Here is an 18,663-nt window from a genome sequence, read left to right on the forward strand (position 1 = left end):
TGTCAACTTCAGAAGTGAATAAACAGCAATGTCCAAACTCATCCACTGGGTGATGCTGTATCACTTATTTTAATGTCATCATAGCAAAAAGTAATCACTTTGTCACCAGGTCCTTTAAAAATGATATTAACAACAACAATTCTTTATTAATGTGTTTTATGTTATTTACATGTTTATGCATTAAAGTGGTACACAAGACAATGGCAGTAGTGAAGCACTACTGAGTATAGTGCAATATCAACAGTAAAATCTGTTTTTACCAAAATTCTAATTTTAACCTTCTTGATTACCTAACATACAATACAGATGACATAACATCTTATAGTGACACCATTTTCATAAAATACTTGGCACAGAGGCAGGTTAGGCAGATAAGAAATAAATATTTTCAGCACTAAACTACATTTGGTCTATTGAGGAAAAACAACAATGATGATGTACAGGGGACAAACTAACACAATCCACCTCTAAGGCCCTCTGATAATGTATTCATTTTTACAGTTGTTCATGTTGTTGTGTCCATAAGTACAAAGGATGAAGAAGCAAAACACACACACAATACTGAATGAATATATTAACACATACAATAAAGAGCCCCTATGTGCCCTATGTGACAGGGCCTTAGGATGCTAAATAAATATTTGAGAGCTACAGTCAGACTTTGGAGGAATATCCAACAATTTGAAAAAGGAAAGTCTTAGTTTGAGTCAAAGTGGACTTAGTTTGATCCAATTTGTTCATTTGTTTTTACATCTAACTTTTCCTTCATAATGTCAATGATGCAGGTAAACATACAGAGTAGACTGTTTCTAACAGTGCAATAACATCTGTAAAACATGACTACATAAGTTAAGCATTGATCCTGGTGCTGGGTGTACCCAGAGTACTACATAGTGGAAGGAAGACTGTGTGAGAAACAGTTGTGCTGACGTTCAGAATAATGTGTCCTCTGTGGCACATGTGGTCACACCATCGCGTGTATGTTAGTAAAGGGTAGTGCTACTGTGTATGTGTTAACTGTTTAACTGTTAGCAGCAGGATCTCTTCTTATCTGAGGAGCTGCTGTCCAGCTGGACCGTCTTCTCCTTCTCTCTGTCCTCTTGCTCTTTCAGAATTCTAGGAGACATAATGAGGCATCATGTAAAAGTGAACCATTTGCAGTACTGCACACAGACAGGTCGGTGACAGTAGACTTACTGACAGTTTTAGCAGTAACATAGATTTAGTAAGACACTGGTGCAGTTTCTAATGTAGAAGAATGAAACATTATACAGCACATTTTACACTGCATCTCTAATTGAAAAGAAAATCACTGACATTGTCACACAGAGAAGAAAAAACATGGTTTACACAAGGACATATACTTCCTATTGTGCACTGTGAATTGTTTTCAATTAAACTTTCTGTAGTGTTCTCCATAATCAGCTAATAAGAAAAAGTACTTTGTGCCTGCAACAGAAAACAAACAAAAAATTTGGCTCTCTATGATATGTCTTGTTTCAGTGCAGAAATAATCCCACTTTCAAAGCTGTTCAAGCAGCCTGCTGCTCCGTATTTAGTCATGACACAATCATTATTTCTTTATTCTCCTGTTAAATAAACTCACACACCAAGCCATTACTGTTACTCACCTGGCTAAATGAACCATGGACTGCGCCACATTGTGTCCGGAGCATGCACTGCACTCATAGAAAGTCAGCTGGTTGTCCTGAAAAAGAAGCAAATGAGCAGGATGTTAATACTGCATGTCTGAACATGATTCAACTTTCTGCACATACATCATTGTAGGCTTGTCAAGGAAAGGAAGTTCTACACTAATTCAAAAGCACAGAAAAAAAAACATCTCTCATCTAACAATATTAGCTCACATGGTCACCATGGAAACTACAGTACAGAGATTAGAGAGAAGGATAAGAAAAGAAAGGTGATAAAAAATAACCTTAGAATCATACTCGCTTCCACTTAAAACTCATATTACATAGTTTCTTATTCTATATTCAACTTTCTTCCATTTATGAAAGCAAAAAAGCACCACTGTGTTGCTGTGGTCTGATGGGTGAGAAACTGAAAATGATTTGTCTGCTAAGAGCCTTGAGCTTAGTGTATAAAAGAGAACAGACCTCGGCAAGCCTCTGGCCCAATCCTTTCTGAACTTGTCTCTCCATCTCCTTGTCGGTTTTGTTTCCCAACAGCATGATGGGAATGTCCTCGCCTGCACTCTCCTGTCAAAGAAGAAAATGAAGGAATACAGACTCAAAGAAACTTAAGACTTAAAGCTTCATCGCTAAAAGGACTAGGCCCCAGGCTTCCCTGTAGCAATTGGCTTCCTAGTGGGAAATGAAGCATCAGTGTATAAGCATGCAAACAAAATCAGCATGTGACCTATATTTGTCCTTTAAATTTGCAACTACTGCACAGACACACAGAATAAAAACATTAGTTCTGTGAAACATGTGACTATTACCTTTACACTTGTCAGCCATAGTCTGACAGCTGTGAAGCTCTGCTCTGCTGTGATGTCATACATCACAACAACACCGTCAGCCTTTCGAAAGAACTGTTTGGTGATGCTTCGATACCTGCAGGAGGAGGAAGTAAACAAAAAGGGGAAGTGCTTTGCGTTCTCACTAGTGTGTCAAAAATCCGTGAAAAATCCCTCTTGGCTTTACATGCATCTGTACAACTTGTGAAAATACACAAATAATCTGTTCAAATGAGAAGTCACTGAGATTAAATGAGTTAAAAATTTTACCGTCAGTGTGTTACCGAATGAAGAAAGACAATATGTGATTTTATTCTTTACAAGAAACAAGGAAACTGTTTAATTTAAATGAACTTCTAGAAATTCAAATACATTTTTGAAAGAAAGTAGTGGCACACAGGGACTTGAACAAACATTATGCATACTGCTTACATTAAGTACAGCCATGTTACAGTAGATTATAGACTTTGTGGACTAATCCACTTTCCTTCACCTACTCATGTCATTCCTCACCTCTCCTGTCCAGCTGTATCCCACATCTGCAGCGCCACCTGGCTGTTGTCCACAGTTATTGTCTTCACACTGTAATCTATACCTGCACATCCAGACAACAAAATGTTATTCATAATGTTCTGTTTTTATTATTTTTTTACTGTATCCTGACCCGAAAATAATGGAACACATTATACATAAATATGTATAAATATGCAATGTGTAAATCTAAACACTGGCCTTAAATCATGTGATTCATGCTCAGATTAGTGGAAGAAACTATAACTAGAGCTGTGTTTTATGGGTGCTTCTGTGCTATTTCCAAAGTTTTAAAGCATTTACACAATGAAAAATTTCAAATGCTTAGCTGAAGCTCTTTGACAGCAGCCTTGCAGCACATTTCTTCAACCGCACTGAATGAATTTCTTACATTAGACTTGATAGAGTGTGTCACCTGTTTGTATTTCTAGACAGTTGACAGTATATCTGGAGTCAGCTGGTTAGCTGTTCACCCTGAATGCACAGGACAGTCATATACTGCATACACAGTAATTGCGACTATTATTAAACAAACAATGTTGTGCTTCTAAATGTTAAGAGATTACATCATTTACACTACTGTGGGTCACAATATACAATGTAGTGAGGAGACCACAGCATACAATATATACAAGCTAATCAGAATGTTTGGCGCTGACTCTTTTAATGATGACTGACAACACAAGTCGTACAGCCTGTGCTTTCACGCTGCCGCTGTTGCTGCTGCTGCAGTTAAACCAACATTCAAGTGCTTTGTAAGTAGACACATCCAGAACGTGAGGTCAACCACAAGGGTGGGTGTTCTGCTGCCTTTGCTCACAGAAAAGTGACAATCACATGCTGTATAATACACACCCACAGTGGCAGAAGTGCCAGGTTGGAAGCTGTCATCACAAAATCGTCGAAGGAGGGAGGTCTTTCCCACACTGGAGTTCCCCACCAGGACGATCTTGAAGAGGCGATCAGGAGGCGAGGGACCACCTTCCTCCTTAAGAAAACCGGGAATAATGGTAGCAGGGGTTAGAGGAAGATTAAAACTATTTAAGGAGCTTTTAAGGAGCTGATTCCTCTTTGTGTTTTCATACATAATGATGGTCTCCTTCTTATACCTAGCAGGCAATTTAAAAAAATTATGTAAATACAGTCATTGCATCCCTGTTATCTTTAAATGTTGATTGCACATTTTCAGCCTGTGATACAGTATATCACTCGATGCCCACATGCTTACATTTATGCTGGTCTCCTTGCCAACAGGCTGACCCCTTGGAGATGTGGGGGTTTCCATTTTCTCCACAGTTCCTTTTGACTTTTGCCGCTGGGGAGAGGATGCACATGGGTAAATATCGCTCATCACCAAGTCTATATTCTCTTTGTCTGAGGAGTCCTCTCCCTCACTACACTCCTGAAGTGGATCTTGGGCCTGACGGTCACTCTGCAGCAATTGTGGGAGGTGGTCCTCCTCGATGGAGATGATCCTCTGCAGGTGTCCTCTTGTCTCTGCTGTGTGAGTGGACTGGTACGATCCATTGGCTAGGTTCTGCTTCACAGAGCTGCTGGCCAGGTCCTCCTCATCCTCACTGCAGACAGAAAGCAGTATTAAAGCCCTTACTACAGTGCTGATGGAAACAAAGCAGAACCAATAAACTTAAAATGACAACAGAACACATATCATACAAACTGCATGTATTCCCTACAGTCTTGATAAAGACTAATGAAATTTGGATTTATCGTTTGGTGATGGTTTACCTTTTGAATAGATTTGTGTGCTTCACAACATTCATTACAGGCCTCTGCTTCAAACCAGGTGGTTTCTTTGGTTTCTGTGGAAATAATAAACACACAAGTTTTTCATCATATTCCAGCAGGTTTCAATCTCAGTTTTTGGGTGACGATTCTGGGCTCTAGAGATCATTGTTCCTCTAATCTTTAAAAAGAGAACATACCTGATAACACATGTCCTTTTCATCCCTTAAATGTTTGTTCATTTCCCTGGATACAGCAAAGACACAAAGACAATAAAGATAGAGTGAGAACCTAATGCATTTACACAATTTTCATAATGGTGTAATTGGCCAAAGTGATCACTCATTTGAATTCCTAGTCTTGCTGCTTTCAAGTCATGGTGGCTTAGAAACATCTCCCAGGTATACAGGAAGAAGTCTTTCCTCAGATAGGAAGCATGATTTGTCATATAATTAAAGATTAATGAAGCAGGCTCTGGCTTGAATTCCAGGATCATGAGTTTCTATTGTTGGGAGAAGGCTTTAGAAAAGCAGGTAGAACAGCCAACTGACTGATAAGCTCAACATTTCAGAAAAGGGGCTGACATGCTCAACGCGTTTTCGATCTAAATATGTTTTGAATCTCAAATACAGATCAGACCTTTACACTGTGATCACTCCACCCACAGGAGGTGGATTACTAACTGAGCAATACTGTTCTGTTAAATGGAACAAAAGTCCATTACAGCAATGAGAAACAGTGACTGAATTTATTTTCAGTTATGTGAACAACAGCTGGTGTGAAATTGGACATAAAACAATGCTTTTTTTCAGTTGTTGACTAGACAGGGCTATATGAATGCATTTTTCTCAATGATTTCAATTCATTAGGTTTAATCATTAAAAGTCTAATGATTTAAAATTACAAGATAAACATTCATGTCATATCCCTGTATTGTGGTTATTCTTTCTCAAGTGGGGGCCAGTACAGCTGTCACTTTAGGTCTGTACCTCAAAAGGTCCAATTGTTTGAGGAGAGTGGCTCGTTCTCGATGCAGTCCCTCGGTCAGTCTGTAGATTTCACTGTGTTGGACAACAATATATCCTTTATTACAAATACTTTATGGCCCAGTAAGTGCTGTGGATACTCCTTATTAAGTGGACTATGGGCCAAAGCAAACAAAAGCTGAATTAGTTGTCAGATATAATGAGTGCATATGACACAGTGTGTTTTCTTTTCTATCCTCTTCTAGATAAAGCATCATACTTCTTTTTAATCGAATGCAGATGTATAAGAGAAGTGTCATTCTTATCAGCTTAATGGGAAAGATACACAAACATAACAGTGACCATATTTACTGTGTCTGTCAGCATCAGCATTTAAATGATCCTAAAGGTTTTACAGCTTGATGACAGGGACAAGTTTGTGAGGGTCAGTTGGCACAGTTATAAAAATGTCAGCTCTTGCTCACTAAGATGTGTAGAGGTGTATTTAAAATGTAACGCAAGGCCTCTATTTGTTTGCAGCAAAAACACATAATAGCTACAACTCACATCTCCTTCTCCTCGTGAAGCCGTGTAGACTGTTCCTGCAGCACACTCAGCTGTTCTTGAGCCAAGATCAGCTCTTGGCTAGTGTGCTCCAGCTCCCGTGCTAACTCGTCATTCATCTGCTTCAACTTCACATTCTCCACCATGGTCACATGCTGTTCACTGTGAAGCTCCTGGTACTGATGCTCCAACTGAAGACAGAGCAGTGGTGGAAAAAAAAAAGACACTTTGGGATTTCTCTGGTTTCACTGAAATGTGTGTCATGGTGCTCCACAAAAGAGGCAGTACTAACATTTCCAAATTACCAAATTATGTATATCTAATTATCAGCCAATCAGTGTTATTCACATCTTTTAGATTGGAAATCCCTCTCTGATCACATACGTATAAATACAATCTGTAACATTTTAAATTAATTTATTATTTAAAAGTCCCTGTCTGTAGGAACTGAAAGATAAAAAAGTTTGAAAATGGCATGGCTGTCAAACAGTGCAGTGACCTGTTAACCCACAGTGATATGAATGTGAGAGAACAACAGTGTGAGAAGAAGAAACAATACCTTTAAAAAAGTAGATTGCCTCTAAATATTTTCTAACAAACTGCAAACATGTATTCAACAGTGAACATAACCATACTATATGTTTCTGAAGCTGTGCCTGCCTGTACTTTATGTATTGTGCGGATGACTCTTCTCCACAAGCATTAAACTAGTTGAACAGCTGAATAAGAGGTACTAAGGAGCTGTGAGGAGAAGAAACATCTTTGTTTGCATGACCAGAATTAATTTCAGTCCTCTAATTAGCCTTAAATGATCAACTGCAAGTCTGCAAATGGGGGTGTGACACAACCTATTAATATCTAACAGGATCTATCAACACAGGCTGCTGTTGCTGCTTCAAAAGGAGTTGGCTGGAAAAGCATTGATTAGATTGTGTTTGATAAAACTGACAAAGCCACAAGTCTCTATATGCTGCTTGGCAAACCTGACAGAGGGAGTGAGTGTGTGTGTGTGTGTAAAGTCTGTCTCATAGACTGTAAATACTGCAGTGCACCATAGGGGAAATCACTCACCCGTCTCTGTTTCTGAAAGAGCTGTTCCAGCTCCTTCTCCTTACCGGACAGCTGCAGCTCCATGTCTCGACTGCGAGACAAAAACCGTTCATAGTCCTTCAGGGATAAAAGAGGCAGGCATGAGGATGAGTATGATGAGGAAGAAGAACATGTATGGTAATTTGATAGAGGGAGATAAACTTGTGTGACATCCCTAATAGCTTTTTACCTGCAGCAGAATCCTGTCTTTTTCATTTTTTATTTGCTGCTCCATTTCCTCATAAAGGCGCTGGATCTCATCATCGTGTGTTGCTGCTTTCCTGTAAAATGTGACAATGCCCAGTGTGTACAGCATGTACCTCACAATACATGCATAAAACAACTGCATAGATCAATTCACTGCAGTATGACCCATGATGATACAACCTAAGAAACAACAGGTCTATGATAGTCATTATTCAAGAGCACAAAGCATAATGATGACTGCATGGAAAGAGCTTATTTAAGTGATGGGAACACACTAATTAGAGAGGCACTTCACAGCTCAGCCAAATGCTCCTTAGTGCAGCAGACCTGGAAAGGTAATAAACCCTTAATAACCTCTGAAACCTCTACATTGATAATTAAATAAACAAAGATGCCCCCACAGACCTTTTGAGAGCGCTCTCCATCTCCCACTTCTCCTGGTTGGCCTCTAAGATCTGGGATGTCACTCTGGCCAGGAAGTCCTCAAAATTGGATAATAGGTGTGGTTCATCACGGCGCAGCTGAGCCCACAAACTGCGCACCTCAGCAGGACTGATGGGAGAGAATGAAGAAGCAGGTGTAACCAAGTGCGGAGTCAACGTCAATTTCTTTCATGACATTTTCAGCCCTTGTCATGATGTTTCAAGAAAAAATCTGTATTCTTCTGGAGGATATAAATAGAAATAAGTTGGTGAGGACATGGGTGCAAGCCCAGCACCATCCATCACTAATACATACATACATAGAAGCAGCAGCTCAGAGACCAGATAGTAGGGAATGATGACCTTTGCCTTGAAAAATCTATTTATTATTACAGCAAAAAATGCCTTTGTGTGTTTCAAGGTCTACAACCAAGGCCCTGACCACACAGCATAAGTACTGAGATTTGCCTTAAAGTCAGTTGTGAGTCAAAACTTTATGATGATGGAAAATCATTGAACAATATCATGAAGAAGAAAAAGTTAAACACATGCCTGGAAAGCTTTTTCAACTTCTACAAGGACGTATCCTTAAACTCTGTTCTACATCAATATCAGTGCTGCACAAACTGGTTTGATCTAAAACATCAAGCTAACCAGTTAGGCAGAAAGTCAATAGGATGAGTAAATCTGGCATCCACCTCCAACACTTTTATTGAGTTCTAAGTTATTTGTCAAAGGTGAGTCTGGTCAGGCAGTTCATAAGATCCGGCTATTACATACAGAGTAACTTAATGACTCATGATTTCTGTATGAACAGAGAGTTAACATTAAAGGTCCTGAGAAGTTTGTGAGGGCATTTTTACAAATGCTAAAGTTTAATGCTTCATTTTTAGGTTTCAAACACAATCCTCTGAGACAGACTTGAATATCTAAGTAGTCACACTTTAATACAGAGAGGCAGAGCACAGACTGCTGGGAGAGGGAGCACAGGAACAGCTTTGCTTGAGAGTGGAAACTTTTAACTCTTGTTTAGTGTACACAGCTGATTATAGTCTCAGGCTAAGTCACTTAGTGTAGACTTATGACCAAGTGTGCAAAGATATGGAGCAGACCAGACAGCACACAGTGTAATCACAAACGCACAAACATACTTTACTCACTCTTCAAAGACACTGTTGGCTCCGAGGCTCTCCATAAGCATGCAAAAGTGTTTCTCCTCTTCTTCATCCTCATCTCCTCTTACCAGCCCCTCCTCCCACTGGGTCTGGTACAGGACCTCCGCAGGGCTTTTACAGGAGGGTTTCTCTGTCATGCTGTCCTCTACAGAAACCTTCTGCCCAAATAAAAACTCACCTAGAAAAATCGAGTCAAGTTGTCAGTCGAAACATCATACTGAACCTACTGCTGATAAAAGCAGCATTGTTTTAAGTAGAAACAATCCTAAAACATACTAAAGCCAGAGGAGAACTCGTCGAGAGTGAGGTATCCATTGCTATCGGAATCAAGGGTGTCGAATACATTCTCCAACTCCTCTGCACTGAGAGGGAGCCCGCCGTTCAGCCTCTATTTAGAAGACAAGACACAAAACACAGCTGCTATTGCCAACAGCAAAGCCTCAAGGACATTAATTATACTGTAGCTATAACAACTGCTACTTTAAACTTATAAGGGCAGTCATTTATGCAGTGGCTAATGTGAAACACTACAGTCTGTGCTCCTTTCACAGATATTTTTAACAGCTGAATTTAGACTTAATTAACCCCAATAACACTGGATGCAAGATTCCAAATAACATCTTTTTCATTCTTATTTTAGCCAGAAAATGTTTAGTGGACATGCATCATCGTCAGCAACACAGATATTCACACTCATGCAGTAAAATACATTAACTCCTGGGATTTTGTGACTGACTACTGGGTAGCCTCAGCAGAACAGATGTCCACTCAGCTGAGATTAAGAGCCCTTAAACATAAGTAAACTGAGATACTATTTGAAAGAAGAGCAGTGGGATATGACAGAGAGAGAACCTTCCAAAAAACCCACTGACCATGTCAGTAACTTCTGGACCATTTACAAGACAAGCCAACACAGCCACACCTCTGTATGCAGCTCGTTTTTTATGTGTGTTGACACTGCGGCAAATGTTGACTAAGGTCGCCCTTACAATCCAGGGGAGGGACAGGGAAAGGCAAAGCATCTGTGTAAAACTATCAGCTGTTCTTGTAAAGTGAGCTATCAGCACAGAAGATGTTTCTTATGTCAGCAAACAGTAGTATTGTAAAGCTAAGCATGTGGGTGGTCACAGTGTCAAACATTTTCTAAAGCTGTGAAAATCCAGTGACCTGTAAGTACAAATAAATAAGCAGTACCACTCATTTAGCTCGTCAGATGATCTACAAACTTTTGAGGGATACAACTACCAATGTCAAGTAAGCTGCTTCAAATACAGATTGTACACTTGGGTAGAGATGGTAATTAGAAGAGAAAAGAACGGAAAAGCGGCCCTGCTGACCATCTTATTTCCAATCTATTATCATAAACACCAGATCAAAGCTTCCTCTCTTTGTATTTATGCTTCCCGGGGCGAGAGCCTACAAGTGCTTCATCAAAGGATTAACTGTAGCAGGGATGAATATCCAAAGGGGCAAGTGAATCTGCACAATAATGTGAGTGAAGGAGTTGCATGACAAAGCTTCCGCACGGCTCTCTGTGTCTCAGCCTTTTTCATGTTGCCTTGAATAAGGTGCACACATCCTCTCCATGTGCTTTTCAGCATCATTAATGAATGTACAGACTGTTCTTGCATTTTATGCTAATTCTGGATGAATAAGGACTTTTTATTTTGGAAGAATGATGAAATTGTGAATGTGATGTCCTGTATATTTTGGGCGTCAAAAAATGGTCCAAAAAGTGCTGATTCTTTGTCAATTAGGTGTCTCCACAAGTTTAAAACAAACTTAAATATAGCCACGATGACCGTAAGTCACTCAACTTCTTTGATGTCAGTTAATTTCATGCAATCAAAAACTGTCTGACACTACTCATGGCAGTCGCCCTTGTATAAGCAACCTCACCTGCATGTCACGTCGGGTGATGAAGCCCTTGTTCTCAATGTCACACATCTGGAAGAACTCGTGGGTTTTCTCCAGGATAGTGTTTTGTCCCACGTGCCCATTTTCACATTTACTCGCTTCTTCGTTGCTCCCTTGCCTTTGCCATGCAGTTTGGGCCACCATGGTGGTCGCAGTGTTTCTGGTGGCGCAAGCAGCAGTAAAAGCTGCCATGGTAGTTTGTGAGTCTGTAGCTATGAGAGCGATTCTCACGTCCTTCACATGAGCCAGGTACACATGGAGGTGTGGAGGGAAGAGATCCTGGAGAAGTCGAGCATCAGGCTGCTCTACATCAGTGGCTCCCACCAATGTCACCGATTGCCATCTCTTAGCAACCACCTCTTAAACAAGTCGATGAAACCTAGGAGAGACATGGGAGGAGAGTCTTCTGTTTGATAAGTACAGCCCCTTGCCCAGTGAAATGGTTAAAACTATTATTGGAAATGTGTGTACCACATCAAAAACATTAATAAATCAGAAAGAGACTTGAAAAAAGTATAAATCACCACTGTCTCCAAGACATTAAAAACTCAATAACACAAATGTATTATAAGAACAGATAATATGGTTAGTATATTACAGCATACTTCAGTTTTTAATTAGTTAGTAATTACACATAACAGTAAAAAAAAAACAGCCAGTGAGTAGGTTGTTATGTACATTCTTTTATGTTATTTCTCTCTCTTTCTTTTATTCTCTCACATACGTTTGTCTGATTTAAATATAGCTGTACAATCTTCCTGTACAATCCCTTCCCATCAGAGTGGAAGCTGTTGTAGCTGCTAAGCTGTCTATGTATTTAGAATGCCATGTCATTAAAGTCCCTGTTGGTGTAATGGTCAGCTGTCCTAATACTTTTGTCTATATGGCGTAGTTTTGAAGCCAGATGTGGTCCGATACTCATCTTACACAAGTGTGACGTGCAGAGTCAGAATTAACTTTTCAGTGAAGTAGGAGACATTGTGTGTCCAATGGTTAAGTTATGGAAATGAAAAATAATTACATATTCACAGATTTTGGAATTGTAATAAGAAGTAAAAGACATATTAGGAATTTCAAAAAGATAATTTCACTTTTTTTGCGGACAAAAAAATATCAGACACAAACTACAATTCAAAGAAGAGTATTTTATAAACATCTTCAAACATTACCAGAGAGAATCTGACCTTCTGTGCCCTCTACACCTAAAAAAACTGCTCATCCTCTCCTGTACTTCAGGGGCGATGGTCCTTGCTGAGACTAATATCATCTGACAAGCAAACCCAGAACTGAAAAGAAAGTTGTGCTATGACAAGAAGGGTCTCGTCTGCCTGGAAATATTGACTGATATAACTCACTTAGCAGTGGGTTGCATGCAGACTACAGTTCTATGTGTACTGGTTTGGAAGACTGCCTTCCACAGGCTGTCGTGAGTCGGCTCAGTCGATTCATGAACAAGACCATCAGACAGTGTGTGCTGACCTACGCAGTACAGATATGTGGGACTAGTATAAGACAAACAGGAAAAAATAGACATGCATGTGGGCAAGTAGAATGACAGAAAGAACACAGGGTTCATAACGCACACACACACACACTAAAGCATTTCTAATTAATATGTTTAATCTAAAATGGGTTTTGCTGTCTGTGTTGCTCTTTAAATAAATCTATATCATGTGTTAGTAAAATTAATATCTAACAAATTAAATATATGTTTATTAAAACATCACTTTCATAGAGGTACTCTCAACATTTCTACAAAGTGCTCTTCGTGAGTAAGTCATGCTTGGTTATTTCAGCCAAAACATTGTGCAACATATTGCAAGCATGACAAATGTCACAAGAAAAGTCACCAACCCACAGTGAGCAACAGACAAAGCTGAAGCATGAGATAGTAAATAAGAAAAGGAACTAACGTCTGTTTGGACAGAATGAGGTAGTCTTTTTGTCCACAGGCACAAGATAATACATAACAATTGCGTAACCCTTACAGACTATCCTATTGGCCAGAGGCCATGGTAAGGTTTGTTTAGTTTGCGTTGTTAAAACTTGGTAAGTGTGTTAAGAGAGGTGGCCAATGACAACAAGAATAGAAGGATTATCAGATAAGAAAAACACTCAGAAGGAAAAGACATTTTGTCCAGGAACCACATCTGACACTTGAGTTAACACTAAAGTGTCTTGGTCTAACTTCACTGAACTGTAATGAATTATAAGTTCTGGAAATATTGCATAACATTTAACATTTTTCCTGTGATCCAACCTTTAAATGCTGGAGCTTACTGCTTTGCATAGTGTTACCTTATCTGTTTTAGGGTTTGACATGTAAAAACTGTTAGAGCTATAGCACTTACTACCAGCTAAGCCAAATAAGTTCAAGCAGGAAACTTTAACTGCATTAAGAGCAAAACAAATTAACTAAAAAGCAGAGAAATTAAATGTAAACTACACAGAATTTTCTAAAAATGCTCTAATTTTTAAGAAAAAAAAATATCCCTCTCAATTATCAATTATGATCCACTAGAAGTGTGCTGCAGAGTCTGTAAGTGCAGAGACCATGCCTTCTGATTGTATTTAAAAGATAACCTCATTCCCAGGTTGTCTGTATTTGACAACCTGGGAATGAGACTCATCAGTCAAGTATCTTTTTTGCTTACAGCACCTTTGAATCACGTGTTTATTAAAAACATATATACATACCCAACAGTCTGGTTGAATTAATGATCAGGCTGACAGAGGACTGTGAACCTGTAGCTCTAAATAGTGCAAATGAGATTGCATTATGAGTCTCTCCTCTCTTTGTGTACCGAGAACACACAGCGCACACATTTCAAGCAGGCGCTGATATTGTGGTTAGACAGAGTTAGTTTAGTTTTAATTTAGTTTGTGGTCTGAAGCAGGGACCACAACAGGTTTCTGAAGCATCTTTTGTTCCTTCTGCACCAACTTTAAAAAGAAGATTATTTTTGTCCGAGTCACCACCCACAACAATTTGGTTTATGTTTTTTTAAAAAAGCCACAATCAACAATGCGCTATAAATTATAGTGCCCCTGACAAAATGACCAAACTGCTGAGTAAAATCCAACTGTGATAACACATTGGGTTATGTTGCATATTGATTTATTTTCCAGAAAATTAACATTGTGTGTTGATAGACCCAGATGAAATTAAAGTTGGTTAAAACAGTTGTTTGTGATAACAAATGACAAATGAAAGAAACACTGGGGAAAGTCTCACAGCATGCTGGCTCGTTTCTGACTTAACTTTCTGTCATCCTAAAAGTAATATTAAAAAAAATAAACAAATTAAAAAAAAAACAAACTAGAATGACGATGGTGCTTTTGTCTCATACCTTAAGATGAAAATGTCATGTCTTGCGTAAATGTTGCAGTTTTTAATAGCATTGTTTTGCACAATCCCTAACTTTAACAGGTCATCCTTCCGTGTCTATACTGTCAGGCCACGCAATGTTTGCATCGTCTTATGCATACACTAACGGACTGCGAGGCAAGAAATATCCAGCACTGAACAACAAACCTGGCAGCAGATGATCTTCAAAACGTGGACCTACTTAGCACTACCCAAATACTTTTCTAACCACAGCCGTCTGGTACGCTGAAAGTGTTTCAAGTAGAACAAGTCGAGTCACTAAATTAAAATTTATTCCACTTCCTGGAAAGAGGTCATCTGCCATCTTCACATATAACAACAATCACTCATCAGTTCCACTTTCACAAAACACGTGTGACTCTATCAACACGTCCACTTCCTTCTCTATAGGCAATGTAACACTTTGTTTTATACGGTCACTTCCTGTGGCAGTTTAAGCCTCTTTGACACTTTGCGTAGGCCAAAATAAAGCCTTTATATAAACTCAGTTAACGATGGTATGACAGTCAGTTGTAACGTTAGGCTAACAGCAACAGAAAAGAGCAAAATGTCAGGTTAAAGTGCTTACTCGTGCAACGTAAGTTTAGCTAGCGGACTGTTGGGAACAATAGTTTGTTACGTACCGGTAAATGAAAAAGTGAAATTCAGGTTGGAGGAATTCGCTGGCTTGCTCCGTATTAGTCTTATCCGCTCTCAACTGAACACTGACGGGACAAACTTGGAGGGAGGGACCCGAACAAAGTCATCGTTAGTAACCATAGCAACAGCGACAAGGAAGTCCGGCCACAGTAAGAAACAAAAAGGCTTCCACCTTCTTTCTCTTACTGTCTTTATCTTTCTTTTCTTACCGTTCAGTCACATGCCAGATGCTTCAAAATATTTATTTTCCTATTTAAAGCCCAGGTGGTATATTTTTATGTTTATTACTTTTGACTTAGTAAAACTTGTTGAACGTCTTTCATGATATTAATCTTTAATGGCAAAATATGGGGAAATAACCAAAGCTAATTCCAACAGAGCCTACAGTATACTAAAGACGCGCTCCTGTAGACTAAAGCTCTTTGCAGCTATTTGAGTGAAAAACAGGTTTTGCCTGAAATAAAATCAAAAGAAGGATCTACAGTAGGTATTGTACTGGTGTACTGTACTCTGGTTAACTATACACTACATACTGTGCACTGGCATCTATACATGTTTGGGATATGAATACACAAACACAGTATGAGGCCATGTGAGCAGGATAAATATTTTAAAAAATCAATTATGGAAACTGTGTATGATGGTATGCAATAAATGCCCATGTTCTTTTTTTTTCAAGCACTATAAACACTGCTACCAGCACCAGGAAGAAGCGTTCAGATCCTTTACTTGGATAAAGTAACAGTGGACGTATTTTACAGCACACATTTTCACACATCATAGCAGGAAAACCACAGGTGGAACTAATAATCTCAATCATGCTTCTCTGCTCCATTTAGGCGTGACAATGCCACAATCCTGAAACTTGACACACTTTAGAGATGCAGCCGTCATCAAATTAATTGGATACACTTGTGTGTTTTTTTGTTTCTGTAATGATATGTCAAAATATCTGCCATCACATTAAAAAGGTTGTTCAAATGAAAGTGTGCAGTAGCAATGTTATCTGAAAAATGTCCAAATATGTACAGGTTTTTAACACGGAAGCCAGTTTGAGATGTCCCAGAAGGTATGACATGTGTAAATGTTAAATTTAAAGGTTTAATTCCATTTAGCTGTGTCAGTCTCAGGGTCCTGGTATTGTGCGTGCTGGCTCGCTGTTGCTGACTCCTGACTAGCCAGTACGAACCACAAGTGATCAACATCTACTTCACTCTGGAATCATGTTTCTGTTAGAGATAACAACATGGGTTGCATTTTCATTTTGAAATTTTCATTTTTCATCAGTGGTGTTTTGGAACCCAAGCATCATCCCCCCTCATTTCAGTACTCTTGTGAATTTACAGCCGGATAAACTTACAGGCTGGCCTGCACTCCCTGGTCCACACCCACATGTCGCCTGACACGCCTGGTGGACATTTGCACTCTACTGAACACACTCTTCTAGTATTACAGTTTAGGACATTGTTTTACCACTACTGATGTGTTAATGCATAAGCAGCAATTAAAGTTGTTGGTGGTTGAGGTAGAGTTAACTTAAACTATTTAACATAGTGTTAGGCAATTTATGATACCTTGACCAGCTTTGCATTTCTTAAGATCATCATAGATTTTGAATGTAACATTTTCTTAATTTGATTTTAATTTATGAAGACCGGTAATGAAATATAGTACATTTACTCCAGTTATACTAGAACCTCATTACAATTTAAAGTCAACTATTATACCTTTTTACTCTGGCAAGATTTTGCAGTGCAGTGATGTACTGTTATGGACTTAACTGACCTATAAAGTAGTTAACATTTTTGACCAATTATTTGACCACTTGTCCAGCTACAATAGTAACTCATTAATGGATCATTACTAATATTGTAATGATAAATAAGAGCTGCCACAGTAACGATTCACTTTTTATATTGTCATAATTTTGCTGATAATATGCACCTACCAACTCTGACTTAAACTCTAGCTTAAAGCATGTCTTTGTAATGGAGTGTGACTTTACTACTTTCACTTCAGTAATAAAAGAAAAAAAAATCTGTGAGATGTGTGTGGATGTAATTCAGAGACATTTCATTGTAAAACAGTTGTAGTACCAATAACCATCATATGATGGCAGTATATGACCTGCTATTAATTCACTGAAATTAAACGAATTTCAACAACATTTTTTCCACTGAAATCCAGGAAACCTGTGTTAAATCAGATGCTTTTTTTCCTCTCTTTTTTTAATCATTTCCTTGGATTGTGCCTCCACTCTTGTCACTCAAACCACTAGGAGGCCCTCTGAAGCAGGTTAATGCTGTTAGAGAATCCAGATCTGAACTTAATTTGCAGCCAAACTGCACACACTAATGAACCCTGGATATGGAGACAGAGTATGTCATGGTTAATTTATGGCTGCTAAGTGGTAGGAATTATTTTATGAATGAATTATCTAAGTTAATTCATTCTATTGTCTGCACATAAAAAATGTATCCATCTCAGTTATCACCCATTAGAAGTGTGTGACAGTGTCTGTATGTGCAGAGACCCTGCCCTTTGATTGTATTTTCAGGATGTTGTCAATTCTGGAGTAACATAGTTGATTGATGAGTCTCATACCTAGGTTGTCAAATACTGACGAACTGTCAAGTATCTTTTTTGCTTACAACAACTTTGAATCATGTGTTTACAAACGAAAAACAACAAATTCTTCGTAGTACACAGCAGTCTGTCTGTTTAAATTAATGATCGGGCTGACGGCTGACTGTGAACTTGTAGCTCTAAATAGTCGCAACATTCAAAAGGATACATGCAAAAGAGATTGCAAATAATACGTACCTTGCAACTTTGGCTTGAATAACATTTTAAAAGCAATTTTTGTAATGGAGTGTGGTATTAATTAATACTTTTACCTCAGTAATTAAAAAAAATAAATAAAAAATCTGAATACTTCCCTATGACCCCTCACTGATTTAGATTATTTTTACAATTTAGGTTTTTTATTTTTCATATAGTCTCTTATAATTATTGTTTTAGACAAAAGACATATAAAGATAAATGACAGAAAGAATAAGCCAATTAAACAGAGTATTTTTCAGCTCAAGATGATTCATCATTGCTGGCAGGTTAATACTGAATAATGAAAAGCCATTTTCCAGTACTGTAAGATGTGTGTGGATGTAATTCATAGACATTTAATTGTAAAACAGTTGTAATACCAATGATCATCAGATGAGGGCAGTATACGATGTGTTATTAATTCACTGAAATTAAACAAATTTCAACACCAGTTTCCACTAAAATCCTGGAAACCTGTGTTAAATTAGCCACTTCTTAAATTAATAGTATGCATATCGACCTTCTAAGATTGTGTGACAGCTTTAATACCGTCCATCTGGACAGATACAGTCTGATAAATGGTAGAGAAGAGCTTGGGCCCATCCTTATAACAAGTGGGTCTTTCTTATAATGTACCATAAAAATGTGTCCGCTCCACAGCACAGCAGCCAAGCAGTTGTAAAAACTTTCCCAGGTCATGTCTGTTGCCATTTGTCAC

At 38.6% G+C, this 18,663-nt stretch overlaps 1 protein-coding gene and 1 long non-coding RNA gene across 4 annotated transcripts; one reads left to right on the plus strand and one right to left on the minus strand.

The window, feature by feature from the left end:
• Positions 1-46: 46 nt before the first annotated feature.
• Positions 47-15,240, minus strand: cracr2aa (calcium release activated channel regulator 2Aa). Of its 3 annotated transcripts, XM_046394377.1 has the most exons (20): positions 15,107-15,221; positions 12,451-12,574; positions 12,280-12,381; positions 11,078-11,474; positions 9,455-9,566; positions 9,164-9,356; positions 7,987-8,133; positions 7,565-7,655; positions 7,357-7,452; positions 6,289-6,476; positions 5,746-5,817; positions 4,957-5,002; positions 4,760-4,833; positions 4,242-4,590; positions 3,869-4,001; positions 2,996-3,077; positions 2,465-2,579; positions 2,121-2,222; positions 1,632-1,708; positions 47-1,116 (listed from the first exon to the last, which is right to left on the minus strand). In XM_046394377.1, exons 4-20 carry the CDS (start codon positions 11,285-11,287, stop codon positions 1,029-1,031), a joined length of 2,175 nt encoding a protein of 724 aa, XP_046250333.1. In that variant the 5' UTR covers positions 11,288-11,474; positions 12,280-12,381; positions 12,451-12,574; positions 15,107-15,221; the 3' UTR covers positions 47-1,028. The 3 variants fall into 3 exon arrangements, with proteins under 3 accessions (XP_046250333.1, XP_046250331.1, XP_046250332.1); XM_046394375.1 differs by lacking the exons at positions 12,280-12,381; positions 12,451-12,574 and having other exon boundaries at positions 15,107-15,240; XM_046394376.1 differs by lacking the exons at positions 12,280-12,381; positions 12,451-12,574; positions 15,107-15,221 and adding an exon at positions 14,631-14,767.
• Positions 15,136-17,439, plus strand: LOC124061984. The gene is made up of 3 exons (XR_006843847.1): positions 15,136-15,271; positions 15,802-15,866; positions 15,962-17,439. It is a non-coding gene; the product is annotated as an uncharacterized LOC124061984 (long non-coding RNA).
• The last annotated feature ends 1,224 nt before the right edge of the window (positions 17,440-18,663 follow it).

The sequence above is a fragment of the Scatophagus argus genome, chromosome 7, assembly GCF_020382885.2.
Source record: "Scatophagus argus isolate fScaArg1 chromosome 7, fScaArg1.pri, whole genome shotgun sequence".
Taxonomy (NCBI): Eukaryota; Metazoa; Chordata; class Actinopteri; family Scatophagidae; genus Scatophagus; species Scatophagus argus.